This window comes from Vipera berus (assembly GCF_964194415.1).
Source record: "Vipera berus genome assembly, chromosome: 2".
Classification (NCBI taxonomy): domain Eukaryota; kingdom Metazoa; phylum Chordata; class Lepidosauria; order Squamata; family Viperidae; genus Vipera; species Vipera berus.
In genome coordinates, this window is record NC_138203.1 from 1,196,856 (window position 1) to 1,218,251 (window position 21,396).

The following is a 21,396-nucleotide window of genomic DNA, read 5'->3' on the forward strand; positions in this document are numbered from 1 at the left end:
AATGATATTTCTTGCAGATTATTGTTGTTGTTGTTATTATTTACATTCTGAGTTGTAGAAATAAAGGTGGGATCTAAGCCTAACAAAAGCATGTAAATAAAGGCTGGCTGAGTAAACTATTAAGAAGGGGGGGGGGAGAAACACCACCTTATCCAACTTCTTTTTCTCCTTCAGAAACGTCAGCCAAGCCTGTTATCAAAGGTGGAAACGAAGGGGAAAAAATGGTTCTCTGGGAAGGAGCTTAGAAAATGCTTTTTTTGCGGAAACGTAACAAACAGGGCCTATTTGCCAACAGCTATTTTAAGATTCGGATGGAAAGCAAGGTGTCATTTCCTCCAGATAGGAAGTTAATTAAAACATTAACAACAAAAGCATTTTGGTTTTGGTTATTTAAACACCAAATCGAATGACCAGTCGAAAAGTCACTCAACTGGAAGGATTGTCTTCTGTTACTTACTTAGGGAATATTGAGCAAATACCTCTTGCAGCCTGAAGAGACAAAGAATTAGAGCAGCGGTCCTCAACCTTGGCCACTTTAAGGCTTGTGGACTTCAACTCCCAGAATTCCTGGCTGAGGAATTCTGGCAGTTGAAGTCCACAAGTTTTGAAGTGGTCAAGGTTGAGGACCCCTGAATTAGAGTTGAGCTTATACAATGACTTACAACAGTGACTATTCAAAGTTAAAACGGCAGTGAAAAAAATGACTTATGACCATTTTTCACATTTATGACCGCTGCAGCATGGCCATGTGATCAAAATCCGGATGTTATTTGTAGCAATGCTGCAAAAATGTCTGTATTCAATGGCTATTTACTAAAATTACTAAGAAATGTACTAATCTAATATTATTGGAAGAAGAGAAAATCAAGGAAAGCCATTACGTGGAGTATGGAACTATAGAAATTAATTGTTATTGATGGTTTGTAAACATAAACCCAGACAACATGCTGTTTACCAAATATTAATGATGGTTATGTTAAAAAAATATATTTAAAAAAAGAAATTCGGAAGTTTGGCAACTGGCATGTATTTATGATGGTCGCGGTGCCCCAGGGTCATGTGATCACCTTTTGCGACCATCCGACAAGCAATGGGGAAGCAGATTTACTTAACGACTGTGGTATGAAAGGTCGCAAAATGGGACAATATTCATTTAACAACTGTCTTGCTTAGCAATGGAAATGTTGGGCTCCATTATAGTCATAAATTGGGGACTACTTTGTACTCCATTCTTCCTATACTGCAGGCCCATACAACCTGACGCTTGGAGGCTTCTTGTAATCTCTTACAACTTGCGATACAACCTACAAGCCTTGACCAAAAGTCACAACAGGTAATCCTTGGCTTACGACCAAAATTGGCAGCAAAATTTACTTTATTAAGCAAGGTAGTTGTTAACTGTTGTTGTTCTTAGCTGCGAAGTCGTGTCCGACCCATCGCAACCCCATGGACAACGTTCCTCCAGGCCTTCCTGTCCTCTACCATCTTCTGGAGTCCATTGAAGCTCACGCCTCCTGCTTCAGTGACTCCATCCAGCCACCTCGTTCTCTGTCGTCCCCTTCTTCTCTTGCCCTCAATCTTTCCCAGCATGAGGCTCTTCTCCAGTGAGTCCTTCCTTCTCATTAGGTGGCCAAAGTATTTGAGGATCTGGCCTTCTAAAGAGCAGTCAGGGTTGATCTCCTCTAGGACTGACCAGTTTGATCGCCTTGCAGTCCAAAGGACTCGCAGGAGTCTTCTCCAGCACCAGAGTTCAAAGGCCTCAATTCTTTGGCGCTCAGCCTTTGTTATGGTCCAGTTGTTAACTGAACCACACCCAATTTTCCAACCTTTTTTCCCCCCATAGTCGCTAAGCTTTCCCCAACGACTTTGCTGGTCAGAGACCACCTGGGAAGGTCCCAAATGGTGATCACGCAAGCCAGGAGGTTGCAACTGTTGTATAAATCCACACCAGCTGCCAAGTGCCCTAATTTTGCTGTTGTGGGAATGCTGCAACAATCACAAATGCGAGGACCGGTCGTAAGTCAGTTTATTTTTTACTGCTGTTGTAACTCTGAATGGTTGTCAACAGAGCTGTAGCTGTTTTTCTCCTGATCTTCTTCAGTTTTGGGAATGCTCTCAAAGGCCAAACGTTGCTTGGAAACGTCTTACAAGGACTTACTGATGCTGTTCAGGATCTCCTCTCTGTAGGAGTAGCAGAACGCGGGGGCGGAGTTAAACGAGGGCTAAGACTAGAATCCCTACATAGCCACAAATTCTGTGGACCCTTATCTAAATCCAAGCAAGGGCTAACCTTAAGTTAAGAAGATTGCTGCGCCTAAGCTGTTTAGTAATGAATCAGTTTAATTGGACCTTCTCATGTCTGGACCCATGTTTCACACCTCACAGTTCCCAAGAAGACTGCTTGCTTTAAGGTTGGGGAAGGGCCCACCTCAGGCCTTGAGGACACAACACTTCAGAAAAGGACTCGACTCTCCTTTCCACGTGCCCCTCGCTCGAGGGCAGTAGAGCCACCACTACTCCCTGGCATTGTGAGGCAACTGCCACAGGCACCTCACAACACGGCATCCTCAGGATGCCTTCACCGTGATGCAGGTAGAGAGTGGAGACAATTTCAGAGAGAGGAGACCTTTACAGGCTCCGATTCACGGCCTATCCTGGTTCACCACTGGAAGCAACTTTGGCTTTGTAGCCAACAGTAGGACGAGTCCTGCAAAATCTCAAACGGGCAGTGGAGTTTCCGTCTCTGCTTCGTTTCTGAGGTGGACAATAAGAAGAACCCGGATTTGGGGGAGAAGAAGGAAGCATGGGGAAATTACTGACGGAAAATCAGGATGCAAAAATCTATTCCTTACCTCCGGTCGTTTCTCTTCCTCCTGAACAGTTTTTTGGTGTGTGCGATTTCTGCTTCGTGTGGCAATGGGTGACCACCCTGGGATAAAACAGGGGAGAAAAAAGAAAGATGGTTTCAATGGGAAGAACCAGAGAATATTCATGATTATGGCAAGAAGCAGGTGGTGGCTGTCCCGGGCCTTCCAGGGTTCAGACCAACCACTCGTTTTAATTTTTTCCCTAAGAGTTTCTAGAGCAAAATAAGCTTATGATGATTAAAGTTAGAATCGCATGCTGTTCATATAAGCAAGCTTCACCATTGCAGTGCAGTGTGAAAAAAAGCTATTGCTTCAAAGCTTTAAGGACACAGCATACCATACTGTGGGAGTCAAGCTCTTCTCCAGAGCCCCTGAAGGCAGGACAAGAAGCAACGGAGGGAAACTAATCAAGGAGAGATGCAACCTGGAATACTAAGGAGAAACTTCCTGACAGGGAGGACAATTAACCAGTGGAACTACCTGCCTCCAGAAGCTGTGAATGCTCCAGCACTGGAAGTTTTTAAGAAGAGACTGGACAGCCATTTGCCTGAAATGGTATAGGTCAGGGGTAGGCAACCTTGGCTACTTGTAGACTGCAACTCCCAGAATTCCCCAGCCAGCATGGGGGAACTATGGCCCCTTCATGACTGGTGGACTTCAACTCCCAGAATTCCTGAGCCAGCATGGCTCAGCTTGGAAACTTCTCCATTTCTCCTCAGCATGGCTGGCTCAGGAATTCTGGGAGTTGAAGTCCACCAGTCATAAAAGAGCCAAGGTTGCCTACCCCTGGTATAGGGTTTCCTGCCTGAGCAGTGGGTTGGACTAGATAACCTCCAAGGTCCTTTCCAACTTATTATTATTATTGTTGTCGTCATCATTATCATCATCATCATCATCATCATCATCATCATCATCATCATCATCATCATCATAAATGGAATGCATCCATGGCCCTTGTAAAGTATTCTGGGAATTAAAGTCCAAAGGAACTTAGATTGTGGATGTATGGATTAGCTTTTTCAAACTCTGGTATTCGTCCAAAACTACTGTGATAGGAAAATGCCTTCCATCTGCGGACAGTATCACCCAAACTAGGTAACATCATCAGTGCTAGAAGGGAGAGGGAGGAGGAGGAGGAGGAGGAGGAGGATTGTAGGATCTCTGAGCTGGGTTGTTTCCTTGCAGACATTTCATTTCCCAACTAGGTAACATCATCAATGCCTTTAAATTCTTCCTTTAAATAAAGCGAACGAAACAAAAAATAAAGGCACACAGAGAAACTACGCAAGGGAGGAAGAGAGATTTTTAGGTGTTTGCTGTATTACCTGTAAACATTAAAGGTAAAGGTTCCCCCGCACACGCGTGCTAGTCGTTTCTGACTCTAGGGGCCGGTGCTCATCTCCGTTTCAAAGCCGAAGAGCCAGCGCTTGTCCGAGGACGTCTCCGTGGTCATGTGGCCGGCATGACTACACGCCAAAGGCGCACGGAACGCTGTTTCATTACCTGCCTCTAATTTTAAGGCCTGGGACTCAGAACTACCAAATGATTTTCAAATATGCCTCCTTTTTTTTTGCAAGAGAGAAGAAGAAATATGTCAAGTGCAAAGTAACACTTCCAAGAATAATCTGCTCTGGGTTTGCCCAGCTCTCTTGTCACCTGCCTGAAGGTGCCCACAAGGTGTGTGGTCCCCCCAAAAAAAGGTGTGATGCCCATTAAAAATCAGTACAGCCTCAATCACGTCGAAGGCAGCATCTAGACCAGGGGTCTTCAACTTGGCCCTTTTATGACTTGTGGACTTCAACACCCAGAATTCCACACATGCCTGGCTGAGGAATTCTGGGAGTTAAAGTCCACGAGTCATAAAAGGGCCAAGTTGGAAGACCCCTGATCTAGAGCAATGTTTTTGAAACTTGGCCATTTCCCACATGGCCCGGACTTCAACTCCCAGAATTCCCCAGCTGGGGGACTCCACACTATTTTAAACTTGCCAAGTTTGGAAAACGGTGGGGTGTTGTTGTTGTTTTCTGGACAGCATCCTATGGATGGCCCTGCATGACCTACCTCAACGGAAACCCCAACAGGACTTGGATTCAGCATTGGCTCAGATGCAAGGAAATGGTTTTTCCGGGAGCCACATTGATAAAAGGATCTCACCACTTTGTGAGACAGTGTGTGTGTGTGTGTGTGTGTGTGTGTTAATGTGTGGGCTGCCTGCGTGGGAGAAGATCTATTCAGCACCTGAGTATTACGGTTTCCCTGGAAACAAGACTGTGAGGAACACGGTTAAGTCCGAGACGAAGCTATGTTTTACTCCTGCTTTTGCAACTGGAGGCAGCTGTAGCAGTATTTGGAGACCTTTATTATCTTTCACACCCATGGCTTGCTCAAACAATCCCAGATAACGTTGGGGGGGCGCAATGTGATAATCTCCCTCTGACTCGTTCTTTGCCAGCCCTGCAAGGTAATCCAGATCAGGAAATGGACTCTGCTAGAAAAACACAGTGCTAGCACTCTGTGGATATCCCAAAATGATTTTTCAGGAGGCCACTGGACTTCCTGGTTTTTCTTTGAAGACGTTTTGCTTCTCATCCAAGAAGCTTCTTCAGCTCTGACTGAGCAACGTGGTACATGCAGTAGGATGCGGTGAGCCACGTGCCGATCTGTAGATTGGGGAAACGAAGCAACCGCTTCATAAATGCTTGGCACAACACAGGAGAACAAACCCACCAGGACAAGAGTCAGCCCTCCATCTGCATTTAAGGGACAAAAGGCCGCTCTTTCGAAGACAGCAAAGTCCACATTTTGGACAGAAGGACCGCTGGTTTGAAAGAGGGGTCAAAGAGGCCATCTAGGTCAACACTGAACAGCCCTCTCTCAACAGAGGGGGGAGGGACAGGACATCATCTATCTCCAGTCCACAACACCATCCTTTCAGCAGCTCCAAGGAGGCTTCACACCCCTTTCCACCACTCAGGTGACCCTGAGGACACAGAGATAAGCCTCCAGGTGGCCTCAACAACTCTCTGAAAAGAAGGCAAACGACCAGCTGTCTGCAAGGTGTACAAATCCTTCCATTCCCCACCATCTAGTCAGAGCTGAAGAAGCTTCTTGGAGGAAAACAGGAAAGTCCAGTTGCCTCGTGAAGAAGCATCTTTGGGATAACGATGACCCAGATGACTGAGAATCTACATGGACACTCTGTTGATAGAGGCCAGGGGGTCTCTAAATTTGCCAGCTTTTAAGACGTAGACTTCAACTCCCAGAATTCCCCAGCCAGCATGCCTGGAAGTCCACAAGTCTTAAAGTGACCTCCCATTGATAGAGCACGCAACCTGGGCGTCCTCTTGGATTCACGACTCAGTTTTGAAGATCATATTGGAGCCGTGGCTAGGGGGGCATTTGCCCAGATTCACCTGGTACACCAGTTGCGCCCCTTTCTGGACCGAGATGCCCTACGTACAGTCACCCACGCACTCGTTACCTCCCGTATAGACTACTACAATGCTCTCTACATGGGGCTGCCCTTGAAGACCACCCGGAAGCTTCAACTGGTGCAGAGTGCAGCTGCACGGGTAGTGATGGGAGCACCCCGATACTCCCATATTACACCCCTCCTGCGTGAGCTGCATTGGCTACCGGTTGCCCTCCGGGTGAGATTTAAGGTGCTGGTTCTTACCTTTAAAGCCCTACATGGTCTAGGCCTGGGATACTTGCAGGACCGTCTGCTGCCAGGAACGAATTCCCATCGCCCGGTACGCTCACACAGAGAAGGCCTCCTCAGGGTACCGTCGGCTAGACAATGTCGGCTGGTGACCCCCAGGGGGAGGGCCTTCTCTGTGGGAGCGCCAGCCCTGTGGAACCAGCTCCCCCCTGAGCTTCAGATGGCCCAAGATCTCCAGTCCTTTCGCCGCGGCCTCAAAACACTCCTTTTCCACCTGGCTGACCTGGACTGACAGGGATTTTAATTATGTTTACAATTTTAACTCTATTTTTTTAATTTATTTTAATTTATTTCAATTTTTAATTTTAATTTATTGTACAGAGACCTTTAAGTTTTGTTGTTGTTAGCCGCCCTGAGTCCCTCGGGAGATAGGGCGGGATATAAGTCCCATTAATAAAAAATAAATAAATTTGGAGACCCTTGCTGTAGGCAATAATAGGATTTTCTCTCTCTCTAAAACCCTAGATGCAGGGGTGGGCAACCTTGGCTCTTTTACGACTGGTGGACTTCAACTCCCAGAATTCCTCAGCCAGCCACGCTGAGGGGAAAGTGAGAGGTTTCCAAGCTGAGCCATGCTGGCTCAGGAATTCTGGGAGTTGAAGTCCACCAGTCATAAAAGAGCCAAGGTTGCCTACCCCTGGCCTAGGGAATTAAGATGGTATCTGACCAAGCTTCAGATGGTTCTCTACATAATTCCAGCCCCAAAATTAGAGGTCTTCATTTATGCCAGACATCGGAAAAATGTCATAGGCAAAGGTTACGGAGCCCCACTTGATGGAAAGTCTCCAAAGATCAGCTACAAAGGGGGTATTTTGTCTTCCCCAAAAGATTTGGCCCTCTGAACCCTCCAAAGGTTAGCACCAAACTGTGTTTTTTAAAGACAGAAGGGAAAAGTATTAATAACAGAGGTCGCAATCAAAGTATCCCTATTTAAATTCCATTTACAGGTGACCCTCAACCCACGGCTGGTCGCTCAAAGTTCTGAGCTGCATTTACGGCACTTAGCAGCAACCTGTGGCCTCGTGACGGCATGTTACAAGGGCTTTAGTGCAAACTGGCATTTACATTTTGGCAAAACGGCCCCCTTGGTGAAGCAAAGGAAGGCTGGTGGACTGTCCTTGGCCTGAACTGAAGCCAGGATGGACTGAACAAAGAGGCTTCCAGGATACCCAGAATCCCCCAGCCCAGCGTCTTCCTTGTCCACCAGCCTTCCTTTGATGGTCTCCAGAAAATTTAGAACTTAGATAAAATGATTCGTTTGTTTTGTCTATTGCAGGGGTAGGCAACCTCGGCTCTTTTATGACTTGTGGACTTCAACTCCCAGAATTCCTGAGTCAGCATGTCTCAGCTTGGAAACCTCTCCCTTTCCCCTCAGCATGGCTGGCTCAGGAATTCTGGGAGTTGAAGTCCACAAGTCATAAAGCGGCCTAGGTCTAGGCCAGGAGCAGGCAACCTTAGCTCTTTTATGACTCGTGGACTTCAGCTCCCAGAATTCCTGAGTCAGCATGTCTCAGACTTCTCCCTTTTCCCTCAGCATGGCTGGCTCAGGAATTCTGGGAGTTGAAGTCCACGAGTCACAAAAGAGCCGAGGTTGCCTACCCCTGGTCTATTGACTACATCTTTCAGTCACTGAATCCCAGGGACTCGTGAAAGGTTGCTATTTTAATTTATCCACGCTGGGCTGGGGAATTCTGGGGACTGAAGTCCACCTGTCTTAAAAGTTGCCACGGTTGAGAAACCCTGCTGTTCTATGGGATGTTACTGCCCGATCAAGGAGGGAGGCAACCTGGATTTAAGGAGAAACTTCCTGACAGTGAGGACAATCAACCAGTGGAACAGCTTGCCACCAGGAATCGTGGGCGCCCCATCACTGGAGATCTTGAAGAAGAGACTAGACCAGGGGTAGGCAACCTTGGCTCTTTTATGACGCATGGACTTCAACTCCCAGAATTCCTCAGCCAGCCTGGCTCAGCTTGGAAACCTCTCCCTTTCCCCTCAGCGTGGCTGGCTGAGGAATTCTGGGAGTTGAAGTCCACAAGTCGTAAAAGAGCCAAGGTTGCCTACCTTGGCGTAGACAATCACCTGTCTGAGACGGTGTAGGTTCTCCTGCTTAAGCGGGGGGCTGGACTAGAAGACCTCCAAGGTCCCTTCCAGCTCTATTCTATAATAACCCTGATTAGTGAAGATGAGAATGACCCACAGCCTACACAGCTTCTGCTTCCCCTTATCCACGACCGGGCGCCAGGTAGACTGCTCTCCTCTCACACGCTCCACGCAAAACCGCCGAGGCCGCCCGGCTGACTTTCGGAAGGGCCCAAAAATAACTCACAAAAGAAAATCCTCTTTTGTTGGGAGAATCAAACCGGTCAATGTGCAAATCAGTCACGATCTGATCTAGGAAACTCACCAGCACTTTTCCCAAGTTACGGCTGCGCAAGGGAACAATGCTTTTTTACCCGTGGATGTGACTGTGATTGTTTTAGCTGATGTTATTTTAGTTCTGTTTGGGTTTATTGCTTATTTGTCTGCATTTCCCGTGAGGGAGGTCACGTTTAAAAACAGACTTTTCAGCATCGCTGAGCCTAGCCGGGCTGCGAAAGAGATAAAAAGGGGGTGGGGTGAAGGAAACCGGTCAGAAAAAGGAGTGGGTAGATTAAAACAAAAAAGCAAAACAAAACAAAACAAAAAAAAAAGCCCCCAGCCATTGAGCTGTTGAGGCTAAAATTACGGAAGGCGGCAAAGTCACAAATGCTTGGAGTCATTTTGGAGGGGAAAACAGTCGCGAAAAACATCCGCCTAATTGTCAATATTTAGTAGGACGTGCTTGAAGAATAAAGCGAAGGTTGGGGACCCGGACAGCAGGTTTAAAACATGGGTGCAGCATCCCTGGGTCACGTATGACCACACACAACCCTCCCACCCGGCCTCAGATAAGCCAAATCAAGAAGGAAGACAGATTCCCTAAACCACCACTAAACCACCATGGCAAAAAAACGGCATAAAATCAGGCAGGGCTCTCTTAACGGCCGCCTCACTTAGTACAGGCAGTCCTCAACTTACGACCACAAGGGGGAAAAGGATTTCCATTCCAGGTGGTCCTCGACTTACAACGGTTTATTTAATGACCGTCCGAAGTTACTGCGGCAAGGGAAAAAAGGGACTTACAACCATTTTTCACACTTATAACCGCTGCCGCATCCCCACGGCCCCGCAATCAAAATCCAGACGCGTGGCCACTTATTCACGACGGTCGCCGTGTCCCGGGGGGTCCTGTGATCCCCTTTTGCGACCTTCTGACAAGCGAAGTCAACGGGGAAGCCGGATTCACTTAGCGACTGTGTTCCTAGCAACTGCAGTGCTGCACTTAACAACTGTAGCCAAAAAGGGGTCATAAAACGGGGCAAAATTCACTTTGCAATTGTCTCAGCAATAGAAATTTTGCTCAGTTGTGGTCGTTAAGTCGAGGAGTACTTGTGCCTTCGTGCGACTGGGTATAAACCCTGCAAGGCTTCCTTCCCTTAGCTATCGATGGCTTCCCGTATGGAGGGATGACTGGGAGCATCCTGTCACACGGCATCACCGTCTGGTTTGGAAGCATCCCTGCTTCGGGCGGGAAGGCGGTGCAGAGAGTGGTGAGGACAGCAGAAAAGATCATTGGCAGTTCCCTCCCTCCCATCCAGGACAGGGCTATAAATGTTGTGTGAGCAGGGTCCGCAGGATTGTCTGGGACGCTACACACCCTCTTCACGACCTGTTTTCCTTGTTCCCTTCTGGGAAGAGGGGGCTCCATGGTATCCGAAGAAGAAAAGATTCAGTCACAGTTTCGTTCCATACAGCATCAACCTTGTGAACTCTCAGGCTTCCACCTTCCATTATGGATTCAAGATGGGCGGTGACTAATATTTATATGTCACTTACATGTAAGGGTGTAGTACTATACATATGTTGTATATACTGTAGTATACTTAAATGTGTGTAAGTGTACACCTTGAGAGCAAGCAACTCAATTTAATTTTTAATGTGCCATTATCTGTCTAACTTATCCTATCTCTCTCTCTGCAACCATCCATCCTATCTAATCTATCTATCTATCTCTCCATCCATCCATCCATCCTGTCTAATCTATATCTATTTCTCTCTCTCCATCCATCCATCCTATCTATCTTATCTATCTTATCTATCTATCTATCTATCTATCTATCTATCTATCTATCTATCTATCTATCTATCTATCTTTCTACCTATTTTTCTCTCTCCATCCATCCATCCATATCTATCTAATCAATCTGTCTTTCTATTTCTCTCTATATATATCCATCCTATCTATCTATCTATCTATCTATCTATCTATCTATCTATCTATCTATCTATCTATCTATCTATCTATCTATCTAATCTATCTTTCTATTTTTCTCTCTCCATCCATCCTATCTAATCTGTCTATCTGTCTGTCTGTCTGTCTGTCTGTCTGTCTGTCTGTCTATCTATCTATCTATCTATCTATCTATCTATTTCTATATATATATTCATCCATCCATCCTATCTAATCTATCCATTCTATCATCTATCTTTCTATTTTTCTCTCTCCATCCATCCATCCTATCTAATCTGTCTGTCTGTCTATCTATCTATCTATCTATCTATCTATCTATCTATCTATCTATCTATCTATCTATCTATCTATCTCCATCCATCCATCCATCCTATCTATCTAATTATCCATTCTATCCATCCATTCATCCTATCTACCTAATCCATCCTATCTATCTAATCCACCCTATCTCTCTCTCTATCCATTCTATCTATCTATCTATCTATCTGTCTGTCTGTCTGTCTGTCTGTCTGTCTGTCTATTTCTCTATATATATATATCCATCCATCCAATCTAATCTATCCTATCTATCTATCTATCTATCTATCTATCTATCTATCTATCTATCTATCTATCTATCTATCTATCTATCTATCTATCTATCTATCTATCTATCTATCCATCCATCCTATCCATCTATCCATCCTACCTACCTATCTATCCATCCTATCCATCCATCCATCCCCCCCCTCTCTCTCCTACCAGCTCCAGAAAGCTGGAAGTTGACAGAAATTCTCTCAGCCTAGGAAGGGGGGAGGAGGGGGGAGAGAGCCACGGTCCAAGGACTGGATGGCCAGCCACGTTCTCTTTCTCCGCCAAGAGTGGGCTTTACAAGGCCCGAATTCCTAAGGAGAGGCCGAGTGGGCTCTATTTGTCCCAGATGCCCGTTTCCCTTCCCCTCTCGAAGTGGCATTTCCCAGAGGGATCCAGTTTGCTACGCTCTGCTTTGTGTTTTTATTGATGGGATGGCTCTGGGGGGGGGGCAAAGCGGGCAGACAGGAAAGGAATCGGCATATTTGCTCTCGTGACTCCAGGAATAAGAGGAAGCGGGCGCATTCTCCCAAAAAAGGAATCGGAGAAGAAAAAGGACGAGATTAGAAAGGGACAAGAAGCAGGGAATTAGTTGGGCCGCAAGGTGTTTCACTTTTTACAGGCAGTTTTGACTTATGACCAAAATCACGCCCAAGTGAAACATTTATTAATTTTTTTTAATCCCATTTATATCCCGCCCTTCTCCGAAGACTCAGGGCGGCTTACAATCTAAGAAGCACAAATCAATGTGCTTAGCAATAGTGAACTTTGTCCCATTTTTACGACCTTTTGTGCTGCAGCCTTTAAGTGAATCACTGCTGTTGTTAAGTTAGCGACACGGTTGTTAAGTGGCTTCCCCGTTGAGCTTGCTTGTCAGGAGGTCGCCAAAGGCGATCACATGACCCTGGGACGCTGCGACCGTCATAAATACGAGTCCGTGGCCAAGCGTCTGAATTTTGATCCCGTGACTATGGGGGTACAGCGATAGTCGTAAGTGTGAAGAATGGTCCTAAGTCACTATTTTTCAGTGCTGTTGTAACTTTGGACGGTCACTAAATGAACGGCTGTAAGTTGAGGACCAGCTGTATTTATTTCTAGAAGCAGTTCTCGGCTTCCCATTGTTCATTTAGCAACCATTTGAAATGGCCGAAAGGAGTAAAAACTGCAATTTGCACTCACAACCATCCCTGCATCCCAACGGTCACGAGATCAAAACGTGCTTGGAAACTGGCAGGTATTTATGTCGGTTGTCCCAGGCAGGTCACGTGATCACCGTCACAACATTAATGGTGGAAAGTGGACCTCACAATTCACTTAACTGCTGTGTGGCCAAAACGGCCTACCTCACCTAGCAACGGAAATTCTGGTGCCAAGTGTGGCCGTAAAGCGAGGACTATGTGTATCTATTAGCAGAAAAGGGATCGAAGTCCTATGTGCGGTCAGGAGGATCCCTGCTTCTTCTCACCTCTGACTTTCCTTTGATCATCGCCATCATACCAAGTGATCATCATCTGTGGCCTTCCCAGGCAGCTCCAGCAAGCGCAGGCAATGGGCCAAGTTGTGTTCCCTTAACAACTGCAGTGATTTTTCTTAACAATCCTGATTTTTTTAAAAAAATGATCCCAAGATATGGCAGGACACTTAACAGCTAAGCAAAGCTGCCACAAATTTTGTGATCATGATTTGAGGACTGCCTGCGTTGTCTTTACTCTTTTTATCCGTTTTTTTTAAAAAATCATGCTTAATTATTCCTTTAGCCCAGGGGTCTTCAAACTTGGCCCTTTTATGACTGGGTGGACTTCCAGAATTCTGCGTGCCTGGCTGAGGAATTCTGGGAGTTGAAGTCTACCAGTCATGAAAGCGCCCAGTTTGAAGAGCTCTGCTTTAGCCCCAAATCTATGTTTCACGCAAAATTGAGAAGACAGAATGCTAATTTTGGATCTACATTTGCGTTTACAGGAACCCGGTGAGAATGAATGGGATGGAGAATGCCAATTAGCGTTCATATCAAAAGAGCTACAGAAATCTGATTTATTTCATTGTAACTTTCTCCCTCTTTCCCCCTGTCATTTTAAAAACAAAGAAATAAAAGGTATCAGCGGCATGGAATCCAGAAGGAACCCTTCCTAAATAAATCAAACTCAATGTTAGGCCAATGAAAACTAATCACGCTAGACAGATCAAGACCGCAGGGAAAAGATACTCGTCTTACAAACGTTCGTTTAGTAACCGTTCGCTGAAAAAAGAGACTCAGTTATGGACACAGGCCGAGGACTCCTTGCCGCTGGGAAATGGAAGTTTAAATTCTTGCGTGCTTTTAAATGGAGCGATTCCCACCCACCCACTCTCACTGCCATCCATCCTTTCCCCCTCTAGCTTTGTTCAGACCACAACTAAATCCAAAGAAATAAACTCTTGGAATCTAGGAAATTCAATTTGGCAAAACCGGGGCAGAGAGAACGCGTTTCAAATTCATCCCCCATCCCGATTCAGCCACGCAACTTCAGATTGCGTGGCCAAGTGTTTCGTGTTCTAAGCTGCGGGCGCATGACGATTAATGCGGTTTTTGTTCCGCAGCGGTTTCGAGAGCCGTGTTGTTGTTTCCCCCCACCCCAGGGTCTAAGCAAATAGTAAGGTATTTGGCTGGACACACGGCTGTTTCCCTGGGTGGCCTGCAGTAAAGAGCACTCGAGGAACCAGCCAGGAATCACAAACCCAGCTGGTGTGTTTTACAAAAGAGCTGCAAGAGTGGGCAAATTAAAACGAAAGGGCTATATTCCTTAGCCTAGCGATTTGCAGATCCACTGAGAACAGGACTCGGACTTCCCAGCCACTCAGGCTCTGCTCCCTGTGGATTCTTTTCCTCCTTATGTAAAAGGCCAGCTGCCTAGGCCAGGGCTAGGCCACCTTGGCTCTCTTATGGACTTCAACTCCCAGAAGTCCTGAGCCAGCCATGCTGAGGGGAAAGGGAGAGGTTTCCAAGCTGAGCCAGGCTGGCTGAGGAATTCTGGGAGTTGAAGTCCCTGAGTCATGAAGGGGCCATAGTTCCCCCATGCTGGCTCAGGAATTCTGGAAGTCCACAGAGTCAGAAAAGGGCCAGGCTTGAAGACCTCTAGGCCAGGGGTAGACAACCTTGGCTCTTTTATGACTCATGGACTTCAACTCCCAGAATTCCTGAGACAGCATGGGGGAATTATGCCCTTTCATGGCTTAGTGGACTTCAACTCCCAGAATTCCTGAGCCAGCATGGCTCAGCTTGGAAACCTCTCCCTTCCCCTCAGCATGGCTGGCTGAGGAATTCTGGGAGTTGAAGTCCACCAGTCATGAAGGGGCCATAGTTCCCCCATGCTGGCTGAGGAATTCTGGGAGTTGAAGTCCACCAGTCATAAAAGGGCCAAGGTTGCCTACCCTTGGCCTAGGGCCAAAGAGGTCCTCGGATGCTCTGCGCATGGGATCAAGGGATTTTTATCTATTCCTTGGTGCTCCCCAAGCTTGATGGCTTGCTTGCATACATTACACTACCCCACTCGAACACACAGCGTAGAATAACAGAGTTGGAAGGGACCTTGGAGATCTTCTAGTCCAACCCCTTGCTCAGGTAGGAAGCCCTATACATTTCTGGACAAATAGCTGTCCATTCTCTTCTTGAAAACCTCCACTGATGGAACACCTATAACCTCTGGAGGCAACTTTTGTTCCGCTGGTTGATTGTCCTCAATTGTCCTTGGAGGTCATCTAGTCCAACCCCCTGCTCAGGCAGGAAACCCTATAACATTTCAGGCAAATGGCTGTCCAGTCTCTTCTTAAAAACTTCCAGTGTTGGAGCATTCACCGCTTCTGGAGGCACGTTGTTCCACTGGTTAATTGTCCTCCCTGTCAGGAAGTTTCTCCTTAATTCCAGGTTGCTTCTCTCCTTGACTAGTTTCCATCCATTGCTTCTTGTCCTGCCTTCAGGGGCTTTGGAGAATAGCTTGACTCCTTCTTCTTTGGGGCAGCCCGAGATACTGGAAGATTGCTATCATGTCCCCCGTCATCCTTCTCTTCCTTAAACTAGGTTCTCTGTGAGGACTTCTCCAATATTGGAAGGGTGCTCTCGTATCAGCCCCTAATTAACCAAGAGAAGGACTAGTGGGGTCCTTGACGCTCTCTGAGCTAAGGGGCTGCCTTACTGCCCCTTTGGCTAGCTGGCTGAAGGCCCACCCGCTGCCAGCTGCTAAATTAAGCGGTAAAGTCAAGACAATCAGCTCTGCTTCCTTGTGAAAAGTGGACCTATATGGTTTTTTTTCCCCTTACCCAGGAAGGAACAAAGAGCCCTCAACTTACAAGTTTGTCTAGTGACCGTTCAAAGTTTCAGTGGCCCTGGGAAAAAGTGACTTCTGACCGTTTTTCACCCTTACGACCATTGCAGCATCCCCGTGGCCACGTGATGAAAGCTCAAACAGTTGGCAACGGACTCATATTTATGACGGTCGCAGTGCCCCGAGGCCGTGGGATCCCCTTTGGCGACCTTCTGACAAGCCAAGTCAATGGGGAAGCCGGCTTCACTTACTAACCGGGTTAAAAGTCTATGGGGATTCTCGGTCATCCAACTCACGGTTGTCCCAAAGAGGCTTTTTTCAAAAGGCAACTGGACTTCCTTGTTTTTCTTTGAAGACGTTCCGCTTCTCATCTGAGAAGCTTCTTCAGCTCTGACTGGAATAGTGGGGAATGGAAGGATTTATACTCCTTGCAGACAGCTGGTCGTTTGCAGTCTTTTAGAGGGTTGTTGAGGCCACTCGGAGGCTTATCTCTGTGTCCTCAGGGTCAATCTGAGTGGTGCAAAGGATGTTTCCTGTCCTGGGTCCCTTCCCTGTTGAAGACAGGCTACGTATGCACTCTGGGATGGACACCCTTCGGATGGTGCGGGAGCATGAACGGATTTCCAGAAAACATCGTGGACTACAAAAACCATCTGCGCTTCAGCTGGAGATGCAGGCAACACAAAACTCATCCCCATCAGCCTGCGCCCATCTTCAGTAGGGAAGGGACCCAGGGCAGGAAACATCCTGCAGCCAAGGAGGCTCCACACCCCTTTGCCCCACTCAGGTGACCCTGAGGACACAGAGATAAGCCTCCAAGTGGCCTCAACGACTCTCTAAAAAATGCAAATGACCAGCTGTCCGCAAGGAGTATAAAGCCTTCCACTCCCCACCATCCAGTCGGAGTTGAAGAAGCTTCATGGAGGAGAAGCAAAATGTCTTCAAAGAAAAACAAGAAAGTGCAGCTGCCTTTTGGAAAAAGCGCCTTTGGGTTAACGCCTGTGCCACTAACTTAGCAACTGCAGCGACTCATTTAACAACTGTGGCGAGGAGGGAAAATGGAGCCAAGCTGACTTAGCCAATGTCTCGCTTGGCAACAGAAATTTTGGCTGTAAGTCAAGGACTACTTAAACTCAAAGAGCGTGGAGAATCTTGCTCTTGATGTGGGGGAAGTACGAATGTTCTCTCTCTGCAGAAACGTTTTTTGGAAGGTGGGCGGGAGAGAACTTTGTCCCAGATTCCTCCTCGCGTCCTTGTGGCCCCCGGCCATTAAGCTACCCCGAGGAACGGATTGGCCGTGTGTGGTGTCAGCCTGCCCCGTGCTCACTAACACCCTTTTCTGAAATCCCCACCCAGACAAGGGAGGAAATTAAGGAAATGCCTGAGTTTTCCAAGAGGAAAAACCATTCTAACTAGCTTTAAAAAAAGAAACACATTACGCTGGGCAAATTGCTTCCTCCTTGCTTCTCTGTTACCCAAGATGGTCTCGCGCGTCTGCGGTGATTCAGGAAAGGCGCCCCAGGAGAAACACCCTAAGATGGAAAAAAGCCTCCAGGAGTCGCCTTGAATGAATGACTTAGCCCAAGACAGGAATCGTCGCAATAAAAGGAAAGATCAGTTCGGTCAGGGAAGACCCTAGCAATTAAAAGATCACCAAGTAGAGTTATGCAAACCTGTTTAAATTTTGCTGCTTTGCTTTTTCAATAGAATAGAATAGAATAGAATAGAATAGAATAGAATAGAATAGAATAGAATAGAATAGAATAGAATAGAATAGAATAGAATAGAATAGAATAGAATAGAATAGAATAGAATAGAATAGAATAGAATAGAAGCTGGAAGGGACCTTGGAGGTCATCTAGTCCAACCCCCCTGCTCAGGCAGGAAACCCTATGCCATTCCAGACAAATGGCTGTCCAGTCTCTTCTTAAAAGCTTCCAGTGTTGGAGCATTCACCGCTTCTGGAGGCAGGTGGTTCCACTGGTTAATTGTTCTAACCGTCAGGAAGTTTCTCCTTAGTTTTAAGTTGCTTCTCTCCTTGATTGATTTCCATCCGTTGCTTCTTGTCCTGCCCTCAGGTGCTTTGGAGAACAACTTGACTCCCTCTTCTCTGGGGCAGCCCCTGAGATATTGGAAGGCTGCTATCCTGTCCCCGCTGGTCCTTCCCTTCATTAAACTGGACATCCCCAATTCCTGCAACTGTTCCTTGTATGTTTTAGCCTCCAGTCCCCCGATCATCTTCCTTGCTCTTCTCTGCCCTCTTTCTAGATAACAGCCTAGGTGGCCTTCAGAAAAGCCTCCAGTTCTAGAAGCAGTCACAACTGGAACCCAAGATGTAACTTGGGGATTCCTAACCTCCATCTGCTGCTTTAGCAGGAGCTGCGACTTCCAAGGACAAACCCCGATAACAAGAGAGCTTTGCAAGGGAGAAGACACCTTCATCCAGAACAAGAAATGGATATTCTAAGGAAACAGAAATTATGGGAAGGGAACTACCTTCTCTCTTTTGGGCGTGGACGTTTGGACTTTGATATTTCTACCAAGGGAGGCTAAATCTTATTGAATGGAGCAGATCAAAGCCGGTGTGCTTACAGTGCGGAGTTGATTCCCTACTCCTTTGCCCCAAGATGTGGGGTGAAACACTCCCACGTTTACCCACGGAAGGCCCACCCTGGGGAACTTGCCTACGTGTGTGCACACACAGCTTCAGCCAGCCAAGGTGCTGTTTACCTTGCGTATCTGTGATATACAATCGTTTGCAGTGACAAACTTTCCCACGGGCAGACTTTATCATCTCCCAATAGGGAGATGGGAGGGGGTGGAAGGGTTGTTTCTTTCCACAATTCCCTACACAACGTGTCAGGTTGCACGTACTGGAAGTCCGGCTGCAGACTTCTCAAAAAAAGAGGGAATTTCGCCCGATTCACGGCGACTTCCTCTCCTGAAATATGCCGGTCTCCAGGAAAGTCACTCAGCTCTGAGGAAATCTTTGGCTCCAGCTACTGAAGAAAAGTTGTAGCATCTCCCCATTTAAGGGGGCCAGGAGGAAAAAATTAAGATTGGCGAACTGCCGCTGGTGTTCGTGGGAAAGCCCAAACATGGAGGGTTTACGCGCACAGCGTGTCCTGCCATCAGCTCACTGGGGAGAAAGAAAGGAGCCAGCAATGGTAAATCGCCTTCGGTTGACGTGGTACTAGCTTGTAGGACAGAACAGGTGACGTGAAACCTTTGCTGGACCAACATATGAGGGTGAAGGAACATGCAACGTTTTCCATAGATCCAGCAGGAGACAAGGGCACGTTGTGTAGGTCGCTTCATCATACAGAAAAATAGAGAGAAAAAGAGAAAACTAGTGGATGTTCAAAGCTGGATCCTCCTCGACTTTAGAACAAGGGTACCCAACCTTGCCTGCTTGATGACTTGTGGACTTCAACTCCCAGAATTCCTCAGCCAGCATGGCTGAGGAATTCTGGGAGTTGAAGTCCACAAGTCATCAAGCGGGCAAGGTTGGGGACCTCTCCTTTAGAACAATTAACCAGTGGAACAACCTGCCTCCAGAAGCTGTGAATGCTCCAACACTGGAAGTTTTCAAGAAGAGACTGGACAGCCATTTGCCTGAAATGGTATATAGGGTTTCCTGCCTGAGCAGGGGGTTGGACTAGATGACCTCCAAGGTCCCTTCTAACTCTGTTATTCTATCCTATCCTATCCTATCCTATCCTATCCTATCCTATCCTATCCTATCCTATCCTATCCTATCCTATTCCATTCCATTATATATTTTCTATTCTATTCTATTCTATTCTATTCTATTCTATTCTATTCTATTCTATTCTGTTCTGTTCTGTTCTGTTCTGTTCTGTTCTGTTCAGTTCAGTTCTGTTCTGTTCTACCTTACTCCACTCCACTCCACTCTACCCTACTCTCTTGCCTACAATCTATGGCATGTGCATGTTGCACGGAGGAATTGAACGCTAAAGCCTGGAGCAGGGGTCTCCAACTTTGTCAACCTTAAGACTTGTGGCTGGCTGAGGAATTCTGGGAGCTGAAGTCCACAACTCTCAAAATTGCCAGATCCCCAACCTTGAGGACAGAAGGGAAAGAGGGGGGCATGATTGACACCTTTAAATATATTGAGGGTGTGAAGGAGGTTCTAGAAGGCAGTATTTTCGACATTAAGCCAAAATCAAGAACATGGGCGTATAACCTCAAACTGACCGGAGGGAAATTCAAAAGTAATCTTGGAAAGCATTACTGCACAGAAAGAGTAGTGGAAGCTTGGAACCAACTTCAAGCAGAGATAGTAGGTCAAACATCAGTAACTGAGTTTAAAAAATGCTTGCGATGAAGACGTGTCCATCATCCAACTCAAATTAAAACAAACAAATATAAATATATTTTTTTCCAAAAAAAAACTTCAAAGGGAAGATTTGATGGACCACGAGGAGTCCCCCCCTTCCCCCCCGGCTGTCAGTTTTCTATGTTTCTCCTTTCTATAGAACATGTCCCTGAAGACTGTCAGTCATCCAGGCAAAGGTGTCTGAAGATTGAATCGTGGCAACGGGACAAACCTTTCTTAGCTTGAGACGTTTCACTGCTCATCCAAGCAGTTTCATCAATCCAAGTGAGTCAGCTTAGGCAGAGAGTGGTACCAACTCTTTATCACACCAACCTCAGGGGGTTTTTCTCCCCAAAATGCGTTCCAATACGTTGATGAACATTTTTATAGGACCTTCCAACCTATTTCCACAGCTCTCCTAAACTGTCTGGTGGTTTTAGAGGAGCTTGCTGTTTGTGCGAAACCATTTCCAGGAATGTGTAAAAGCTTCACATGAAGAATAGTGTAGTCCAACTGTATTGGACTAAAACAACAGCCCAAAGATTAATATCAGAACGGAACACAAGGCCAAAAACTGTTCCCCAAACTTGCTTTTGGCAATTCACTGTATCCTAAGCACACGGAAAACTTTCTAACATTTTTTTTTCCTTATCATGACGCCAAGGAATTCTGTTTCCGATGAGAAATGGATCTGACCTCATGGCTGGGTTTACGCAACCTGGTAAATCCTAAACCTCGATCAGCAGACAAAATATATCATGCTAACCAAAGAGAGAAGCAACCTGGAGCTAAGGGGAAATTTTCTGACAGTGAGAACAATTGACCGCCTCCAGAAGCGGTGAAGGCTCCAACACTGGAAGCTTTTAAGAAGAGACTGGACAGCCATTTGTCTGAAATGGTATAAGATCTCTTGCTTGAGCAGGGGGTTGGACTAGATGACCTCCAGGGTCCCTTCCAACATGATCATCATCACCATTATTATTATTACCACCACCATTTGTCTGAAATGGTATAGGGTCTCCTGCTTGAGCACGTTGAACGAGAAGACCTCCAGAATCCCTTCCAACTCCTTTATTTTGTTTTTTTGACCCACTGCATGGACTTGGTATCTTGGTCCAGCTTGGCATGACTGTCAGGAGATCAGGGTCCCTCTCTCCAGTGACTGCCTTTTAATCCCAAATACTATGAACATTTCACCACACCATCATTCTTAGGAATCCCACCTCTAAACTCTACCCCAGGGCTCCTCAAACGTGGCCCTTTGGACT

The 21,396-nt window shown here is 46.5% G+C and overlaps 1 protein-coding gene across 3 annotated transcripts in view; it reads right to left on the minus strand.

The window, feature by feature from the left end:
- Positions 1–21,396, minus strand: part of CTIF (cap binding complex dependent translation initiation factor) — a 168,125-nt gene that overhangs the window by 81,368 nt on the left and 65,361 nt on the right. For all 3 annotated transcript variants that reach the window (XR_014025288.1, XR_014025289.1, XM_081319269.1), the window contains exon 7: positions 2,853–2,929. Coding sequence is in view for 1 of the 3 variants with exons in the window: in XM_081319269.1 (XP_081175395.1) it covers positions 2,853–2,929 (77 nt within the window). In the remaining 2 variants the exon portion in view is untranslated. The remainder of the gene's footprint in view (positions 1–2,852; positions 2,930–21,396) is intronic.